At 45.1% G+C, this 19,449-nt stretch overlaps 1 protein-coding gene across 9 annotated transcripts in view; it reads right to left on the reverse strand.

The window, feature by feature from the left end:
• The window catches only part of ACACA (acetyl-CoA carboxylase alpha), a 259,834-nt gene that overhangs the window by 14,277 nt on the left and 226,108 nt on the right, over positions 1-19,449 (reverse strand). For all 9 annotated transcript variants that reach the window (XM_045835837.1, XM_045835836.1, XM_045835833.1 and 6 more), the window contains 4 exons: positions 17,918-18,014; positions 16,890-17,025; positions 10,245-10,422; positions 8,368-8,480 (listed from right to left, as the gene is read on the reverse strand). In XM_045835837.1, coding sequence (XP_045691793.1) covers positions 8,368-8,480; positions 10,245-10,422; positions 16,890-17,025; positions 17,918-18,014 — 524 coding nt within the window. The remainder of the gene's footprint in view (positions 1-8,367; positions 8,481-10,244; positions 10,423-16,889; positions 17,026-17,917; positions 18,015-19,449) is intronic.

The following is a 19,449-nucleotide window of genomic DNA, read 5'->3' on the forward strand; positions in this document are numbered from 1 at the left end:
GCATACAATCAATAGTCAAAGCTAATATCCACAGGGTACTGGGCACTATTCTACGTGCTTTCTATCTGTGAGCCTGTTTCACCCTTACAACAACCTTAGGAGGTTGGTACCCTTATTATCCCATCTTACAGGTGAGGAAACCGAGGTGCTGAGCATTTATGTGACTCACCCAGGTCACAAGGCCGAAAGGGGAAGAGCCAGCACTCAGGCAGAGAGCAGTGAGGCTCCCAGACCTCCTGGCCCCTGCATGGTGGTGTCCGTGTGCTTACTGGGGCGGAGGACACACACTGCGCCAGGAGCAGTGGCACCCCTCTGGCCTCAGAGAAGGCTGGAGGATGACGGCAGACTCCCAGCCCGTGACACTGAGTGCCATCCTGTCCCATTCCACCACTGAGAAATCCAATTCTGGATGTCTCCAGAATTCCCATTCGGCAGGTCAGACTTCAGACTTAAGGGCAGCTCCGCCTCTCACTGAGGAGGTTAAGAACTAACTCGACGGCCCTGCAGGGGTCGGGAGTGGGGGCAAGGGACGGCAGGGCTGTGGATGCGGCTGAACACAATGGCCCTTACGACATTCCCCTCCTGGACAGATGACCAACGCTGCACTCCATGCACATATGTGTGTACGTGCACCACGTATGACACATACCACTTCCTGAGCATTTACCACAGGCCAGGCACTACACACAACGCTTTCAGGCTCACACAGCTCGTAAGTCACCCCGCACAGTTCAGACTCAGGTCTGCTCTGCTGTTCCACTGCTGCCAAGCTGATTGCCTGAATATGACTGAGGCTTCCAAGTTGTTGCACATACATTATTCCTGATCCTTTCAACAACCCAACCTTACAAGAAGGGTGTCGATTTTACAAATGAAGAAACCAAGGCTCTGAAATGTGTGTGACTCGCCCAGTGGCATCCAGCACGTAAGCAGCCAAGTCAGCATTTACACTAGGGTCTGGGTGTCCCTGAAGCCTGTGTTCTGTTAAACGCTACTGAAGACGATCGAACAGGTGTCCTGGCAGCTGCCAAGAAGGGGGATCAGCTGGAGAGTTTGGTTCCTTGGGTCAGAGAGGAGTTAACAGCCCAGCCCCGCTCTGGGTGCAGAGAGGGAGGCCGTATGAGCTCAGGGGCAGAGCGTTCTGGAAACAAGGCCTTGGCTTTTTACAAAGTAGGACAGACAGAGAAGGCCAGCTCCTGGACTAACAAAGGTCTTGTCCACCTAATCAAGGCACTTTGAAAGAGCAGCAAAATAAACACCTGTAATGTTCTCCCCCTGAGACTAGAAGGTCACAGAGCATCCCCCCAAAGGCTGCCGGGCTTGATGCCTTCAGTCATGCTTCTCACCACAGTGAAGACCTACCTCAAAACCCATCGTGGCAAGGAAAACACAGAAGTAGCGAATGTGTGTCGTTTTAAATGCACTGAGAAAGCCAAGGATTTGTGTGCTTTGTTTTAAGAGGGGAAAGAACAGGTCTTCTAATTTTATTTTCTAAAAACAAAATGCTGCTCCTAAGCCAGTCAGACCTTGCACGGCACACTGAGGGCCCCTTCTCGCACAGCAAAGCAGCCGGCCCCGGTAATGATTTAGGGGAGATTAACAAATATGTCAATGTCTATTTTCTGCTTAATTTAAAAGCGGCGTCTATAAAGATTTTTGACTTCTGAACCCTGTTCTGCTGAAAGAAAGAAGGTAAGAATGAGGAGGGGGATAAAGAGTGATTATCCTATCATTGATCGTTTGTCAGGAGCATTTCTTATTCACTGGACTATTGTACAAAGCTAAGCTCTCGATCAATCCTGTAAGCTCCCTGTACAATTAAATATCTTGGAATGGTTTTCTTTCTTTTCTGGCCAGATTGCAGGGCCTCGGGGTTTTTAGGGAAGCAGGTCAGGGGTGTGTGTGTGTGTGTTTAAGACTATGCTACAGAGAGGAAAGTCATTCTTTTCCAGGACCTAGTTTAGGAAAAGGCTGAGATGAGAGTAAGGTTGGGTTACTCTCATCAAACATCCATCCCAAAATAAAAACACCCCATGAAACCCTGAAAATTAACTTGACAACAAACATTTTTAATGTAAAGAGTTAAATATAGAAGTCTGATCAAATGAGAAGAGCTAGCTAGCATTATTGAGATGTTACTATGTGCTAATATTGTTTAAGTACTTTTCTTTTTTTTAAAGAGTTTATTTATTTTTAGAGGGGGGCACGGAAGGAGAAAGAGAGGGAGAGAAACATCCATGTGTGTTTGCTTCTCGCAAGCCCCCAACTTGGGACCCGAGCCTGCAACCTAGGCACGTGCCCTGACTGGGAATCAAACCGGTGACCCTTTGCTTCACAGCCCAGCGCTCAATCCATTGAGCCACACCAGCCTGGGCGTTTAAGTACTTTTCATCTTATTTAATCCTCAACCCTGAAAGGTCACTCACTATGTTACAGATGAAACCAAAGCACAAAAGGTGAAGTAACTTGCCTAACACCACAAAGCCAGGACCTGGTGGAACTGGGACTGGGCTTAGGTAGACTGGCATCAGAGCCTCTGCCCCTTATATGAAACAAGTTAAACTGACCCACAAGTGTCCATGGGGCAGCAGCCTGCCAGGGGTTCCCAGGGCCAACATAATGAAAAGCCAAATCTCTCCTCCGTGGGAGGAGAGCTGCTGAGGGGAGAGCTGATTTCTGCAGCGGGAGGGGCTTGTTACCCAGCCACGCGGCCACGCCTCTGAGGGAGGGCAGGTGGAGGCCAGCCTTACCCTCTGGGTGGGCAGGCCACGTTCTGTGGAGGAGGAGGAGGGGTGAGACCTTCAAAGCTTAGAAAAATCGGGCTTAGGCTAAAAAATTCTCTGGTCAGCCAAGGCACTAGATAACCTTGTAGAAATCTTCCTTTTCTGAGCTCAGTTTCTCATTTATGTAACAACAATACGAATCTGGCAAACAAGAAAAATGTTTTGTAAAAGAATGTGATATTAAAGTGTTTTAAAACTTTTTTAAAGTTATACTAAGAAGCCTATGTAAATTAAAAGCCAGTTTTAACTTTTATAGGTCCTTCTCCCTTCTCTTAAGAAAGCAATTTGCTTTGACTGGTTAAGTACTTACAAAGCTAAGACAAGAACCAGATCACCCTCCCTACTATACTAAGCTCCAGAATATCTCAGATGTAGAAATGCACATCTCAACCTTGAGACTGAAAAATCAGCATAAAAAAGACTGGAGTCTTATTAAGATTCAGAAGTACAAACATAAGTAGCTGTTTAAAAGATCTATGCAAACATATTTTCTATGTTGAAAGAAATTTCTCGATAAAGATAGTAAGATACAGTGAAAAAAAACCTTTGCAAAACTATTTCCGTATCCATAACAGGTGTGCCTTTCCTTGCACAAAAGCATTCTTGAAAAACTGCGTAAATCAGATCCTGTTTTAAATGCCTTAAGGGAGCTATTTAGAAGGAACCCTGCAGTGAATCCTTTGGTAAAGCAAATAATCCTTTTGTAATGGGAATAATTTCTCCCAATGTATCTAGTTTTTTTTTAAAATCCCATTTTCATATATCTGTTTTTCTTCAAAGGGGGCCATACCTATCTAAATACAAGTTCATTTGCATATTGATTTTAACAGCAAGCTTCTCAAGGGATGTTTAACCCCAAGGCTCCTTGCAATGGTGTTCCTGCTCTGCTGTTCATATTTTTTAAAAAACATTACAGTAAACCCAGAGATTGCCCAATAGGAATAAAGTTATATATATATAAAAACTCCCTTGCAGCCCTGTGCCCTGTACCCCATGCAAACACCCCACACAAAAGAGTCAGGAGACAGCAAAGAATTCTCTGAATTCTGGTGGCAATATGACTGAAGTCTTTACTCTTTTCTCCCCCTACGTTGCTCTCCCTGAGCCAGGCAGGTGCAGACACAGGGCCCTGGGGCAGCTGGGGCCAAGTGGGGAACAGGGTGTCTCAGACAGGTTCAGTCTAGCGAAATGCCTGCCTGATCCCGCCAGCCTGACAGGACTGGGAATCCCTGCTTCCTGGGGATGGGTGAGCTCAGATGCTTTTATAAACAGTCAGATTAAGGGAGCCAACCAAAACGGCCCCCTCCCCTTCTAGAAAACGTGGTCACTATTGCACTAAATTCCGTGAGGCCCAAGAGTCTCTGAATCCGGGTGACGAGGGAGGAGATAAGCTGCTGCTAATTTAAGGGAGGAGGCATGGCCCCACCGTTTCTGCCTTTGCGATGGGAAACCTTACACTGTTTGTCACTGGCTCACCTACCCCAGAGCGCAGTGGTTGGGTGGCCATGTTCCCCGTAAGGATACTCTGTGTACAACAGGTGACAGGGCCAGAGGCCACTTTTCAAGCATGGGTATTTGAACGTCTTTCTTTCCTTGTCTCAACTTTCCAGTAAGGGTGCTGCCTTCTGCCTCAAACAAGCAACTCTGGCTCTTTTCAGCATACAACGTCTTGAAGATGGACACAAGAGAAGGAAAAATACACACAGCTCCGAGACTTCGACCACCTCCACCAGAAAAGCAGCTTAGCCCCTGGATCGCTTTAACCCAGGGAAGTGTCCTTCTCCCGTCATCCTGGCTGCCAACAGGAAGGCCTGGGAGGAAGGCATTCCTGGAGACTTTTATAGACAATTTACCCTCACCCACAGCCACGATGCTCCATCTGCACCCAGGGTGCCTCGAACAGGTGTGTGGGTGCTGGGGAGGCCAGGCTGGGCTCAGCCGGGGCTCCCTCTGCCCACTATCAGGCCAGCCCTCCGTGCGGGCACAGCCAGGGTGCGGCATGGCAGCCGCCCAGCTGTCCGGGAACGGGGCCACAACAGAGACGTGGGTCTGGAACAGGATCAAGTTCCACTGAGAGGCTCCTTTGCCCGGGTGCTCTTTGTGCTGAGGGAGACAACGGTGCAGAACTTACAATGGCTTCGCACTTGAGTTGGACAGTTCTCTCTCTGTCTAAATTGATTTGTCATTTCCTTTTGAATGGGAGAGGAGGGCAGGGATCCAGGAAGGGACCTCGGGTCCCAGCACTCGGGAGGCCAGGCCAGGAGGGCCGTTCTGTTCCACAGCCACTCTCCCTGCTCCTGTCTTTGTGAGGAGGTAGGGCATCAGAAAGACACAAAGACGCCCTTATAGGGCTCAGCGCCTATTTCCAGAGGAAAAATTTGGTTTCCTTCAGGCGGCCAGAATGGTGGGATGTTCATCCTCCACATCCTGCCCACACAGGCTCTAACCGAGCCCCGGTGCAGAACTCCGGGGCGGAGATGGTCTGGCAGTGAAAGACTCTGATACGTGGGCTTCCATTCCACCTCTTTCTGGGGTGATTTTCCCTTCACCTCTGCCAGGAACTAATGCACAGCCTGTTCTCAGGCTCACTGGTACAGTCACAGGACTGCGAACTGGTAGTTCCCCAGCCCCTACCTGAACTAAGTATGTGAAATGGTGACAGGTCACTTTTTGTGTTCTGAACCCAGCCCGTGGGCTGTGCGCCGGGTGGTCTGAGGGACAAGGCCGAGTCCCCCCAAACCCCCATGAAGAGGCCGGCTGGAGAAGGGACCGGGAACACAGGAGAGTGCCCGCCCACAGGCTTTCCCCTGAATCTGACTGTTCTCAGTGGACTTGGCTGTAGTTCTCAAAGGGAAAGAATTCTTGTTTAATTTTGGTCAGGTTCAGTATTCAGCTGAGGTAAAATCTGAAGAAATCCAGAGAAAAATAGAACGTATGGAATCAGAATTTTACTCTGGGCTCCATCATACATTTATTTTATATCTTAAATGGCTCATTTAACTCTTTTTTTTGCCTCAGTCTCCCAATCTGGAATATGAGGACATTTCTACCCACTTTGTGAGAAAGCATGTTGGCAGTCTTTGGTTCTGGGCGTTGAGAGAGAGGCCAAAAGCCGACGTGACCCTCGGAGGAGCACAGCGTATTGCTCACGTCCCCGCTGACCTGTTGTGCCGCAAGCATGCCTGGGTGTGCGCAGTCTCCCTGAGGGACGGCGAGCGCCTGGGAGACAAGACCACTCCTGTCTCTCTTCCTTCCTCTCCTACAGCTCTGGCTCCGAAAGTAGACCCGAGGCACAGAGAGAGCCGCCCCCCGACACAGCCACCTGCTTCTTCTATTGATTAAGACGGAAAGGAAAGAATGCCAATCCCCATGCTTGAAAATGCAGATTGAAAGCAAATGCACACTCATCTATCTAATCCTCACATTAGCTATGTGGGGGCTATCGCCCCCACTTTCTAGATGAAGAAACCGACATTCAGAGAAGCGGAACGATTTACCTGCAGGCCACATAACCGAGACTTGTGCCCAGCTGTTCTTATCCCACACCCACCACTCACGTTCCCAGGCTGCCCTGGGCCAGCGCCTGCTGCACATTCAGCAGACTCGGGAGTCTTTCTCCAGTGCCATCTTGGTCAAGGTTAAATAAATATGGTTTTCTTCAATGTGGACAGCAAATTGATAATGAGATGATTTGTAACAAATGATTAAACGGCCATCACTTGGGAATCTCCTCCCTCTCCCCGTCCTATGTTTCAAAAGTTAAAGGTGCTGGGTGAGGGTGGGAGCGCTATCATTCTCCTTCCAGAGAAAGAAGTTCCACCCCGCACCCCTCACCACCAGTCGTTCTGCAAACAGATGTCGGAGAGGATCCCTCTTCTACCACCCCGTTACTCTGAAGGGATGATAACAGCCATTGGGGGGTTAAAAAGAGGCAGTGAACCCCCAGTTAATGAGCAGGAATTCAGCAGGCAGTGTAAGATAAATGGGGCTCTCTCTGCTTCTGCTGGAGTCAGCATGAACTGCGGCCCTGCGGCTTGTTTGTGGCAAATGGAGTGCACGGAATATCAAAGGGCAGTGATCCAGAAGAAGACCGACTTTGACAAATTTTAAATTGGCCAGAAAGAAAACCAGCAAAAAAAGGGGGGGAAAAAGAGAAAATTATGCAATTTGCTGTGTCCTGCAATTGTGGCATTGCTGCCTTTGTAGAGAATTAGTGGTAAAAACAGCAGCAACGATCGCTGGATGCTGGGAGCAATTATGAGCCATCTAAGTGAGATGCTTATCAGTGGCTGAAGCTTTTAGAGCTTTCTCTGTGCACAGTTGTGAGGAACTTGCTCTTGAGCTGCAGTTACTTTAATTAAAGTATATGGGTTGGTCAGAAGTAATTATCCTGTTTGGAGAAGAAAGAAAAAAAAAACACCTCAACAACTCTGGGTGGCAACAGACTGTAGAAACAACTTTGCCAATTTCCTGTTGTGCGTGTGCAATTCCCATAAAAGGATCAGGCTGCGGTGGGTTCGGCTTGTTGGTGGTTGTGCCTGATGGCAAACAATGGGACACAAACAGGGTTTACTGTAACCCGAGTCACTGTGTGTGGCAAGCAACCTGGCTCATGGCGCCAAACACCAGGATGTACAAGCTCCGGAGTGGCAGCAAACAGAAGTTTCTGTGTCTGTAGATGGTGAGGATACCATCTCAGGGAGTCCACAAATGGCTCTTCATTAATTAAATTACTATTTGGAACATAGATGAGCTAGCTATCTCTCTTTTTTATACCTTTCATCCACTGCGTTTCACTACCTTTTAAAGACAATCTCTGCTTCTCCGAAAACAAAACAAACCAATAAACAAAAGAAGCTCAAGCAATTATCCGTACAAACACAGCAGGGGGCTCAATGGGAGATCTGAGCAGAATATCAGTGTTTTAAAAGAATCTGAAACTCATTCAGACTTTGGAGTCAACACGGGGCCCCTGCAGTTTGGTCCTGTGTTCAAATCGCAAGCATTTCCCAAAAGCCCCCAAAACAAAGGAGCAACAGAGCCCTGGCTGGACGATCTCGGGGCTGCTGATGCCACAGCCTCTGGAAGCAACAGTGCACGATCTTTATTTCCACTTCTTTAGCTCAGGATGGCCCAGAACACTGCCTGGGTAGGCTTCCAGCTTTCCTCTCCCAAGATACTGACTCTCACATCCCGCAGAAATGAGGCAGGTTTTGTCCAAAGAAACAAGCGGAAACAGGACATTTAAGTCCAGCATATTCTCTGATTAGCCTGGCCCCAACGGCAACTCCTAGCTAATCATTCTTTGCAGGGATATCCAACAAGCCTAGAAAGACGGACTATGTGAACTATAAAAAACTATCAGAAGAAAAATCGGGTGACTTTTGCTTTTTTAGGGCCCACTTTCCCTCCTATTACACACACTATTTCATTCTACCAGGGTTCTTACCATATAGAGGACAGTAAATAAAGATTATCATGAATTTGATCAAATGCTTCAGTGCCTCTTCCCCTGGCCTAGAATGCACTCATTACAAATCAGCTGAATGGCTCATTGATTTGCCAGGAGGACAAGCAGACATACCCAATCGCTCAGCCAAGTGGATGTAGACTGGGTCCACCCGACGCATGGTTTTCACCAGATCCTTTCTTCGGAATTTGATTTCTACTGTCCCTTCTGGCTCCAGAACTGATGCCCTGGATTGAACAGCAAGGAAAGAAAACATAACAAAACAGAAACAGAGGCACTTTAAAGGAAGGAGACAACAGAACAAGGCCAGTTACAATTTGTGGACTAGGAAATAGTTTCATTATGGTTTTGCCCACCCATGGTACGGAAGTAATTCCAGGGAGGGAAGCAGGCACCAGAGAAGTATCTAAGTAAGGTATGAGAAAGGCTTGGCAAAAGGCAATTAAAATAATTCTCATCACACCAGTCTACATCCATCTCAAAGGGAGAAAAATACAGATTCCACCACCTACATCGGATAAGGATAACAGCAGTCACATTATTTTCCCATGGCAGGGGAACAGCCCCCAGCACTTAGGCCGTACAATGAGGGGCCGGTGCTGATGAGTCCCACACGCAGCTGTCAGTCTGCTGGTAGCACTCAGACACACGGGGCCATTCTACTGCTTGACCCGCTTCAGTGTCTGCCTGCTGCTATGGAAATGACAAAGTGAAAGGTCTCAGGTTACTTCTAGTGCATACTAATGATATTCTATTACCAGGAACTTACCCTAAACACCTTTCTTTTTTCTAAGCATTTACATTAAAAAGAAAAAAATACAGCTAACACACTGACTGTGTGTATGGCACTGTTCCAAGTGCTGAGATAAAATTTCTCATAGCAATCCTGTGCCCAGTCCCCATCCACTGTGAAGTCAGGCACGATCATCTCTATCTCACAGATCAGGAAACTAAGGTACCGCAAGTTAAGAGACTTGGGTGAGTCTAACAGGTGACAAAGGTGGACTTAAAACCACACTCTCATTCCAAAATCTGCAGAGGAATCATTCTTTGATCTGGTATCAGATCAGGGGCTAGGTTAGAACTTAAAAACAATAAATTCCTAAGCACTGAACACAAGCCTAATGATTTGACAGTAAAACTACTGGACTCTCCTAAGCAGTTTTTGAAGCAGGAGGCTGACAGTCTGGGAAAAGAGAAACACAAGTGTAATAAAATGAATGGATACAGGAATTGGCATGGAAGATGTCAAGGAAATACGATGTGAAATTTATCTACTTTGGAAAGAGCTGCACACAGATTATGAAAGGAAGCTGGATTGGATCTGGTTTACTTTTAGGATTTTCAGCTATCACCTTTCAACGAAAACCTGGGATTTTCTCTGGAAGTTCTTTGTGTGCTGCAAACACTGTGTTTTCCAAGTCTCTAGAACTGTCAGAGGGAGACACTGGACTCTGAGGGAGAAGCTTTGGTTTGGAATCACAGCATGTGGGCACCGCGGCGGACCTCAAAGACCATCCAGCTTGTTCTACAGACAAGAAGGAGCAGCCCGGGAGAGTAGGGGCTACTCCCCGTTCCTCACCAGTCAGTGGCAGAGCTGGATTAGGCTCTGGAACTAGACTAACAATCCTGTCCTTCCACTCCAACTTGCTTTAAGCTCCCTCTGCCACATACCTGAGAGAGAGAGTGAATAGGCACATCTAAACAACAAACAGGAAGAGAGAATCACTGTGAGTTTGGGGTACCTGGAATAAAAGACTTTGCGGTAAAAGAATCTGGGGTGGGGGATCACACTGAGAGAGCCTGACTCCAGCCTGGTTTCCTTCTCATGCCAACTTACACTATTTGGAAAGTCCATTTTTCTGACCTTGGAGTCCTCTGGGAATGGACAGATGCAAATAGAGTTCTCCCAGTTATAATGTTCTCCAGGAAGAAACCAATAGCTAGAGGATCCCCAGAGGCAGTGAATGGAAATAGGGAAGGAGTGCTACCTGCTTTCTCGGTCAGCGTACATCTCCATGTGCCGGGGGTTGATGGTGGGGTCAATCACGACCCAGGAGCCTCCCCGAAGCTCGGCCTGAGGAGGGATGTAAATCATCACAGGCTGAGAGCACTCCCGTAAGCCATCAATGATGTAAGCACCGAATTTCAGCACTTGGTCGTACATATCTATGGAGAATGAGACAAATTAGAAATCAAGAAATAGTGCTTCCAAACACTGTTCACATCATCATACACACAGAAAATAGTATTTATGATACCTTGTGTCTCCACGAGGTGGCCAGAGGTGACAGGTCTGAGGTTCAGCCACCCCAGGTCCTGTTTGGCCACCCTGAAGACTAAAGGGATTGGTAGCTCCACCTGTATTCGAGACGCCAGGGGATCTTCGAAAGCACAGAGAAGTGCATGATCTTTCACAAGATTCAGTGTGCAGGCCCCATGGATGGCATATCCATTTCATAGTCTCCCTAAATTTCTGTACTCAGGTCTCACCACATTAATTCACACTTGCTCTACAAAGGTTGAGTATTTTTCATGTCAATATATGATCTCTCTCACTACATTAAGTTTTCTGAAGGAAGAGCTAGTCAAGCTCTCTTCAATTCTTCTCATGATACTTAGCATATGATAAACCCTTAATATGTGCAGCTAATGGAAAAGGATCCTTCAAAAACTGCATCTTTCTTCTTTGTATCCCCAGTGTCCCCCGTTCAGTGCCTGGAACGTAGTCAGTGCTCAGTCAGCGTCTGCTGAATGAAGGAGCACATACACACTTTGGAAAGCACACAGTGAGAAAGAAAAACTAATTCTTTACAGGTTGCATTTTTATCAGGGTTTCAGGGAGAGAAAACATTTAAATGCATATGTATTTATTGGAAATGTCTCACAGACACATAAAAAGAGGAGCTAGCTCTTCACTTTGCTAAAGAGTACACTTTGTGATATCCCCCCAGGCCAGGAGCAGCCTGAAGAAAAGGGATACCTGGCACATAAATAGAGTCAGTCCTTGGAAAGTAGTACCGGTGATTTATTTCCCAATAATTTATGAACTTCTTCCCATTTCCTAGCTCACCGAAGTCTAAACATTGCTAAAGCTTGAGGTTTATGATTCCAGATGTTTAATGAGTACTTCAATGGATCCTTTTTAAACACCAAATAACAGGTTCAACGGGGTTCAAACCTTCCTATCAAGGAGAGGATCTCAATTTGGAATAAATCAATTCTGGAACTCCAAAGCAAAGAAGCATTTTCCAGGAAGTTAAGAGCAAAAACCAAATAGAAATTGCTTTCATTGAAGCAACTGGCAAATTAAACTGCCACCTTCTCCAAAGTAAAAATGACTCGGTACAGAAACCCTTAGTGAGCACCGTCCACTGCAAGTCTGTGCAGACTTCAGAAATTCCAAAAATCCAGCTGCTGCCCCAGAGAAAACTCCCTATTCTATGAGAAATGTGTATGATCATGTACACTGTATGTATGATCAGAGGAAAGACATTTATTCCTTTGGGAGGAAAGCAAAGACCAAAAAAATTTACTGCTAATTACACAACTGCTGTATGAAGAGCAGGGAATAAAGGACTTTAAGCGCTTTACGCTAATTCTGTGGTTATGAAAATAATTGCTCAGTTCAAATTATTTTAACTAAATTAATTCTTTAGTGGATATTTCAACCAGTGCTACATAATAAAATAATTGTGTAATTAGCAGTGCATTTTTCAGTGCTGCCAAGACTACAGTCTCAGAACAAGTAACAGAAAGGAGTGACCCTCAACGGTATCAGGCACAGAGAAGAAATGGAAAGCACAGAGGCAGTAAAACAACAGAAAAATGTCACCAAAAAAGTCATCCCATGTAAAAAAGAAAAAAATCAAATTAGAGGTAAATGAAGGGAAACTTTCCAGCCTTTTCATTCACTTGTTGGTTAAAAGATATATCTATATCAAAATCTATCTCTGTATTATCTATGATTAAAAGACCCAGGTCCTCCAAAAGAAAGGAGAGGGGGCAACTTCATTTAAAATGTACTTCCACTTAATTAATTTTAAAATGTTGATTTCTAGTATATGCAAATAGTTTGGGATGAAGCTGAGTGTGTGTGAAATGGACTTTGGTCCCTCCTTTTCATCATCATGGCTAATTTACTGAATACCAACAAGCATGATTGTGTGTGTGTGTGTGTGTGTATACTGACAGGTATCTTGTTCTCATATCCAAGTTACAGGTGAGTAAACTCAGGAGTAAATAAGGAAGTGGCAGAGCTAAGACTTGAACCCTGATCTTCTGGGATCTAAAGTCCACCTTCTGCTACCTTATTCTTAACTCATCATCCTTACTGCATGGAAGGGCCATGAGGCTGAGGCTTTCTAGCATCTGATTCAATGGCTGAGTGAAACAGAAACCAGAAGAGACTTGAAAACGATTCAGTATTTCTGAATTTTGCCTGGATTCTTTGTATGGTCAGAAATATCAGAAATTATACTAACGGTACTACCAGCTTGTATGTGACGGCCAAACAATTATCTTCAGGCCCCAAGATTGAGCAGAAAAGGGGCGTCAAGGTTGATTATAGCTGACAACTGGGGGCTGAAAATAATACCTCCACGTAACCTGGAACACCAGCAAACTCACAATTCAACCGTCAAAACACCCAAAAAACAACAAAGGCTACTGAAACATAAACAAACACATAAACAGACAAACTCTACAAACAACGGGCTCATATTGAATCCCAGCTGCCCCAAACCACACATTTTGAAAGGCAGGCTGAAGCACCTGGCAATAATCTGACACACACTTGTCTGAAATCCATATTTAAGAGACAGAGCAAAATCACAGCCAAGAATAGCAGGGAAGGGGCTATTCCCAAGGGTTTAGGCTAGACATCAGCCTAGGGAATTTTAAAGCTATGCATATGCCGACTGTCAATTCTCAGGCCATAAGAAATGAAACTGGGAATATAAAAAAACTGACAGGTTCTTCATCGGAGAGGTGGGAGCTTAGAGCCTTGTAAGCATTCTGAGCAAAGAATATCTGCATGAATGGTGATCACGCAGTCTTTCCAGCATGTTCTTAGCATCCAGACACCAGCCTTGCCTCAGGGCTTCACTGTTACACGACATGGATAAACCGTGGCCCCCATGTACCAAACAAGGGAGCAGGGTGGTAGGGTGTTTCCACAGTGCCCTGTACTCTCGAAACTGGAACAGATTATACTGACTTGGAAAGAGATGCTCTGTTAGAAGCTGGAGGTAAACACTAGGCATATACAAATTGCATACACATAATGTCTCTCATGAGTTCATTATGCCTGGCTGACACTGTATTTCAACATCCAAGTAATCAGAGACTTTAAAATAGACTCTCATTCCAGTTAAAGTTTTCAATAAATGTTTTTTTATTGTTATTTATAACCTGTCCCAGGAAAAAATAATAAGTATAACATGAAAAGCCAACTGAGAGTGACCCTGTAGCACCAGCAGTGAGGCAGCTTAATATCACTGGGATTTGCATCCTATCAAGCTATTCATGCTGAGGCTGGGACCCTGGTGCTAATTTCTAGTAAATTTCACGCTTGATGTCTCCCTGTTGTGGGTCATTGCCGGTTCGTCTAAATAAACTGCTTCCAAATGGCTCCTCCATCTAAATATTCAGCCAGTTTTTATAATTTAATTTTGCATTATGCTGAATAGCCTTCCGGCCAGATAGAGCTCATTGGAAAAAAAGCACCAATACCATCTTGACATGCTTTTATTTATTTATTTATATTTTTACTGCTCGAATTAGACCTCCTAGGCCGACTAGTAAAGAGTTTTTTTTCCCCCCTCCACTAATGTCAATTTTCAGCATAGCAAGAGCTGTCTCTAATCTTTTCCTACTCATTACACACAATTTTGGAGCCATTTTACCCACAGTGCAGTCGGCTCCTGGCTGTGTGTTTGTGTGCACTGGGGGATGGCATAATTGTTTATTTTCCCTCCCTGCATAATCCCCAGCCAGTGCTGAAACCAAACTGCAAACATCTCCCCAAGGGATAGGAGCGACTCTCAGCTCAGGTCCCGTTACATGAGATAATATGTGGAAAACACCCTGACCTGTATGTGAATACGAAAGGGGATGCACTTCCTTCCACCTCCTTCTTCTGCACTGATCTCCACCTTCCCCAAAGCTTTTCTGGTTTAAGTGATGTGTAAGCAGATGAAACATCACCAAAATTCAGAAAACAGAGTCGGCCCTGGTCTGTATCAGGCCAGTAACTCATTTTTGACCAGTGACGGGGGAAAGGGAAAAGGGGGGTTATTGTTTAATGAGCACAGATTTTATGTTGGGGATGATGAAAAAGTTGGGTATATGCATATATAGTGGTGATGGTTACGTAACATTGTGAATGTATTAAATTTGCCGACTGCACACTTAGAAACTGTTAAAATGATAAATATTGTTATGTATGTTTTACTACAGTAAAGAACCATAACTCATGTCTAAGCTCTTGTCACAATAACCAAGGACAACTCCAAAGCAGAGGGGCGGTAGGTGAATAATAACTTCTCAGGAACCTAGCTCCTCTATTCGAGGGGTATTTTAGTAGACCAGGCCTGGTCAAGATTCTAAAAATCAGCTAGCTGTGCTGCAGGAAGTCAGACAGAGCTGTGTTCCTTTCCCAGATCTGTCATTTCTAGCTAAATAATCTTGGCAAATTTACTTAACATAAGTCGCAATTTATGTAAGTTGCAGATAATAATACAACCTACCCCTCAGAGGTGCTTGTTGTGATGATTATGTAAGATAATGCATGTGAAATGGTTAGCCATAGTTTCCCATGGAAAGAGCTTAATGAATCTTAATTGTTGTTGTCCTTATTGTTACAGGGTTAGCAGCCAATCTAGGCCTGAGCCAAAATATGCAGTGGAATTGAAGCTTTTCCTACAAGAGGCACATGGCAAACTTTTGAACTCTGAAGTTGTTAGACAAAATAGTCAGGCTGACTTATTCCTAAGTAATGTAAGGAAGAGTGAATTTGCAGTGGCCCTCCAGAAGAGATATACCTAAGAACTAATAGCATTGTCTTCTCTCTTAAATGTTAATGTACATCTTCTAGCCAAGAAGTTTGGGATCAAGTGAAATCTCATACTAAATGAACCTCATGTACATAAATGAAAAGGGTTTCAGGCTCCCTTCTCCCGAATTTAGTCTAGTATCATTCTCTTTCAAACACTGTGCTATTTTGCTTATACTTTATACATTATGGCTTTACCATTCTTCCCAAGACATTTTTCTTGACTCCTTGAGGCTATGTCTGTTTCTGCCTTATTTTTGTTTTGTCTGCCATAGCTAGCATAGTTTCTTGCACATAGGAACTCAAAAAAAAGTAGGATTGACTTGTTTAAACTATACTCTCAACATTTCATGGTATTACCACCGCTTTATTATGTTGGTCAAAAAACGTTTTACCTTGACAGTCTATGAAAGTATACAAACATTGATTTGCATTTATTGTCTAAGTCTCCCCTAAGAAAAGTATAAAATTTGGTAGTTCTCCAGCAAATACGGGCAAAGGGGAACTTTACAACTAGAATAACAAAAAACCACTCGAGTCTTCTACATTTTGCCAGGAAGGCCTGGCCATCCAGGGCTTTTCCGAGCCAGGTAAGGGGAAATTATTGGCATAAGGCTCTAATCTCTCTCCAGACACAGCTGGTAATCTATAAAAGGGTAACTTCCCCAGTTTCCTCCCTCAGAGCAGAGACGCTCGGGCCCCAAGGTATGTCCGGGAGCCCTACCGAGACTTCACGCTTTCACACTTCTTCGGTCACTCCGCTGACTCCAGCAGCATCGACTCCTCCCTCCCTCCAGTCCCCTAGCCCACTCAACTCCACTTCAGAACCCCGAGTTCTGTGGTGCTCATCAGCATCCTCATCCTCTCCTGCTATGAAGTTCTGGCCTCAGCATGGCCACAAATCTCTGGCCACTAGAGAGAGACAGCTTCACTATTCAAAGAGACAGAGTGTGTTTCTGGTGGTGTTCCCCGAGCTGTGCACAGTGGTTCCGCACACAGGATTCTCAGCAAATGGGGACCCTGGCTGCCTAATCACTGAGCAATTCCCACAGCACAGAGCAGAGTCTTTGTAATAAAGATCTAATATGCCAGAGTCACAGGCCCAGGGCTGTTGTTGGATAATAATAAAGCATATCACAAATTACCACAAAGAACAGCCTCTGGTATGGACTTTGTTTGTTTTCTCCTGGTAAAGGCTAATTTCAGTATCTGTCTTGGTCACTGTAGAGTGTTAAAGAGTAACAGCAACAGAAAGTATGCCCAGAAAAGAGGGACAGAGACTAGTACAATCATATTTCTCCAGGACCATTATTCACCTGTGAAAGCTAATCCATAACAGCAGTCCACCTAGATAACACTAGCAGACTGTTCTATGTTGTATGGAATTGTAAAACATATTGAATTTTCCCATTCAAGTTGCCACTCAGAAGATATCTCAGAAGGCGTATAATCCCCCGAAAGGCTAGGGCAATGAGCTGCCAGGACACCCAGAGGCTCTGCCCAACACAAACCCTTCCTCCCCCAGCTGTAGGGTTCAGGGGAATCAGTCATGGCCCCTCCAGCCCAGAGGCAGGCCAATCACCTTTCATCCCACCAGAGAAGCCTCTCCAGTTAGCAAAGACCATCAGGGGCAGCCCTTCACGGTTGAAGTCCTTGATGGCCTGATAGGTCTTAAACGCAGAGTCTGGGAACCAAACCTGGCCAGCTTGCTGGATTATCTGGTGGGGAAAATAAAAGAGGAAGACACAATTAAAAACGCCATTTGAAGGGGAATCTCTTCAAGGTGGATAAAGTTTGACTGATTAAACATTCTAAATCAAACTAAACAAAAATTGTAATTCATTAAAATGTTCTTTGAAGTAGAAAAAAGATCCTGGACCTGTGACTTTGTTACACACCCCTCTTTTTGAGTCCTGCTTATATCGTCTCTCTTTAGTCAAAAGAGGGAAACCTCACTGTATCTAATGGAAGGACGCATTCTCAGGATCCTGGTCCAGGCTTCCCAAGGGCAACTTTACACTCAACTCCACTACTCCTCAAAGTGGCCCACTGTACACAGGCTCCAGGCCCTCTCACCGCCATGCTTGGTGCAGCTTTTCCTCTCCTGTGGTTAATCAGCAGACACTCGATGGGGCCCTGCTGAACAACCTCCTCCCCAACGCATTTGTCCTTTTCTGGATCTTATCACGATGTGAAAATGTTATCAATCCTTTTAAAGAGGTGGGTTGTGGTGTTCACAATTTGGCAGACTCCGTTATTAATTCTAATAGTAGCTCTTCTGTATGTGTGTGTTTGGAGAATCTGGGGCCTCAGCATTGTCTCCGCTGCCTTTCTGTAAGACCACGTCCCCAACAAAAGCAGACTGTTTTCTAGCATGAACAAGACAACTGTAAAGGCCTATTTAATTTTTCAGGCAGAATTTATGTTGCAGCACATTTAGAGTCACTTTAAAAGTTCAGCACACGATGGTCTGAAATCATTCAAGGCTGCTGCCTGCCCTTCCCTCTAAAATCGGTGGGTTGCAATGCTCCCAACACATCCACAGGCTCTGCGGAAGGGAAACACCGCTCTGAGCAAGCACAGGCGTGCACAGTACTCGAGGTGACCCACCTTGGCTTCAGAATCCAGGTTTGCAGGATCAGCTGGGATACTCAGTTCCACTGTCCGGGTTTCTACAGCAACTACTCCCACGGGTATTCCTCCTAGTCTGATAAAAAGTTAGCCACATAAGAACCTAATGTATGTTAACATTACAGCTAGTCATTTATTTTCCATTCTCACATCATAACATTGGTGGGGAAAACTAGAAACAAATACAGAGAACAGGGGGAACTCGGACTTGTCTAGGGATAAAATGTGAGATTTTGGATTTGGTGAATATGGTAACTTTTTGTAAGTGTGGTGGGAAACTACCCTCAGAATCACTCCAGTTCCCCACCACAGGATAAATTCAACCCGAGGGTTGTACTGAGGGAGCACCTAGCACTCGGGCTCAACAGCCTAGCACGTGTGCACGCACATGCACACACACACGCGCACACACACATCCATCTTTGTGGTTGGCAAATGAATTTCTCAGTTTACCATAAAGCCTCTCTGATGAAGATGGAGGGAAACGGTCCAAACGGTAGTAGGAATCTGAAACTCTCAGGAAGTGTTTCATAAAGTGATGGCATTGCTGAAATGGAGCTGTAGTTTTCTATGGAGTACTAATAACATGGTTCCAGGTAAGATTTGAGGGTACAGGAGGTCTCACCATTGAATGTGTGGATGGAGAGTATGTATGTAAAAGGGATGAAGAAAAATAAGTGCCAAGCATAGGGAGGTGGCTAAACAACTTTCTTTTTCAGTGGAGAAGGGCAATGCAACAGGGATAACTTTGACTAGTAATCTTGGTGAAACAGGTGATTTGTATTGGAAGTATGTATTTAATTTCCAAGCTTCATTAATTTTAAAAACTGTCCAGGAGCTCAAAGTCTGTGCATCTATGTCTGTGATACCCTCCCAACTTGGTCCTCATAAAGATTTCCTAGTAAAAATCAGAGAGAGATAGAGAGAGAGAGAGAGAGAGAGAGAGAGAGAGAGAGAGAGAGAGAGAGAGAGAGGGAGAGAGGGAGAGGGAGAGAGGGAGAGGGAGAGAGGGAGAGGGAGAGGGAGAGAGAGGGAGAGAGAGGGAGAGAGAGGAAGAGAGAGGGAGAGAGAGAACGAACATGGCAAGATACAGGGTGAGTCCTCACTTGGAAATGTAATTCAATCTCCACTTTCGCAGCTGCATTCCTTGGGGTTGGGGATGGGTTATAGTCTCTCATTCCCCCAAAGCATCTCCATAGCAAACTTTTCCATGAAGGATGGTCTTTGGTTGAAACATTGGCTACTGGAAATGGATTCTTGTCATCACAAGAGGCCTGACAGGGGCCTGAGTGGGGACCACCCACCCCCTTGTCACTTGCCTGCACTGAATCAGAATCAAAAGCCCTCTAGACAACCAGACAATGAGCAGGAGGTACACAGGAGGGTTTAGAAATATTTCTGTTCACAATGATTAACAATCCAACTGGAAACTTGTAATTGCAAAAGCCACCCTAAATCGGTAACTTATAACTTATATATTAGGGCCCATGTGACCTAATAAAGAACATCTT

The sequence above is a fragment of the Phyllostomus hastatus genome, unplaced genomic scaffold (assembly GCF_019186645.2).
Source record: "Phyllostomus hastatus isolate PE091 unplaced genomic scaffold, TTU_PhHast_1.1 phas_contig_210, whole genome shotgun sequence".
Taxonomy (NCBI): domain Eukaryota; kingdom Metazoa; phylum Chordata; class Mammalia; order Chiroptera; family Phyllostomidae; genus Phyllostomus; species Phyllostomus hastatus.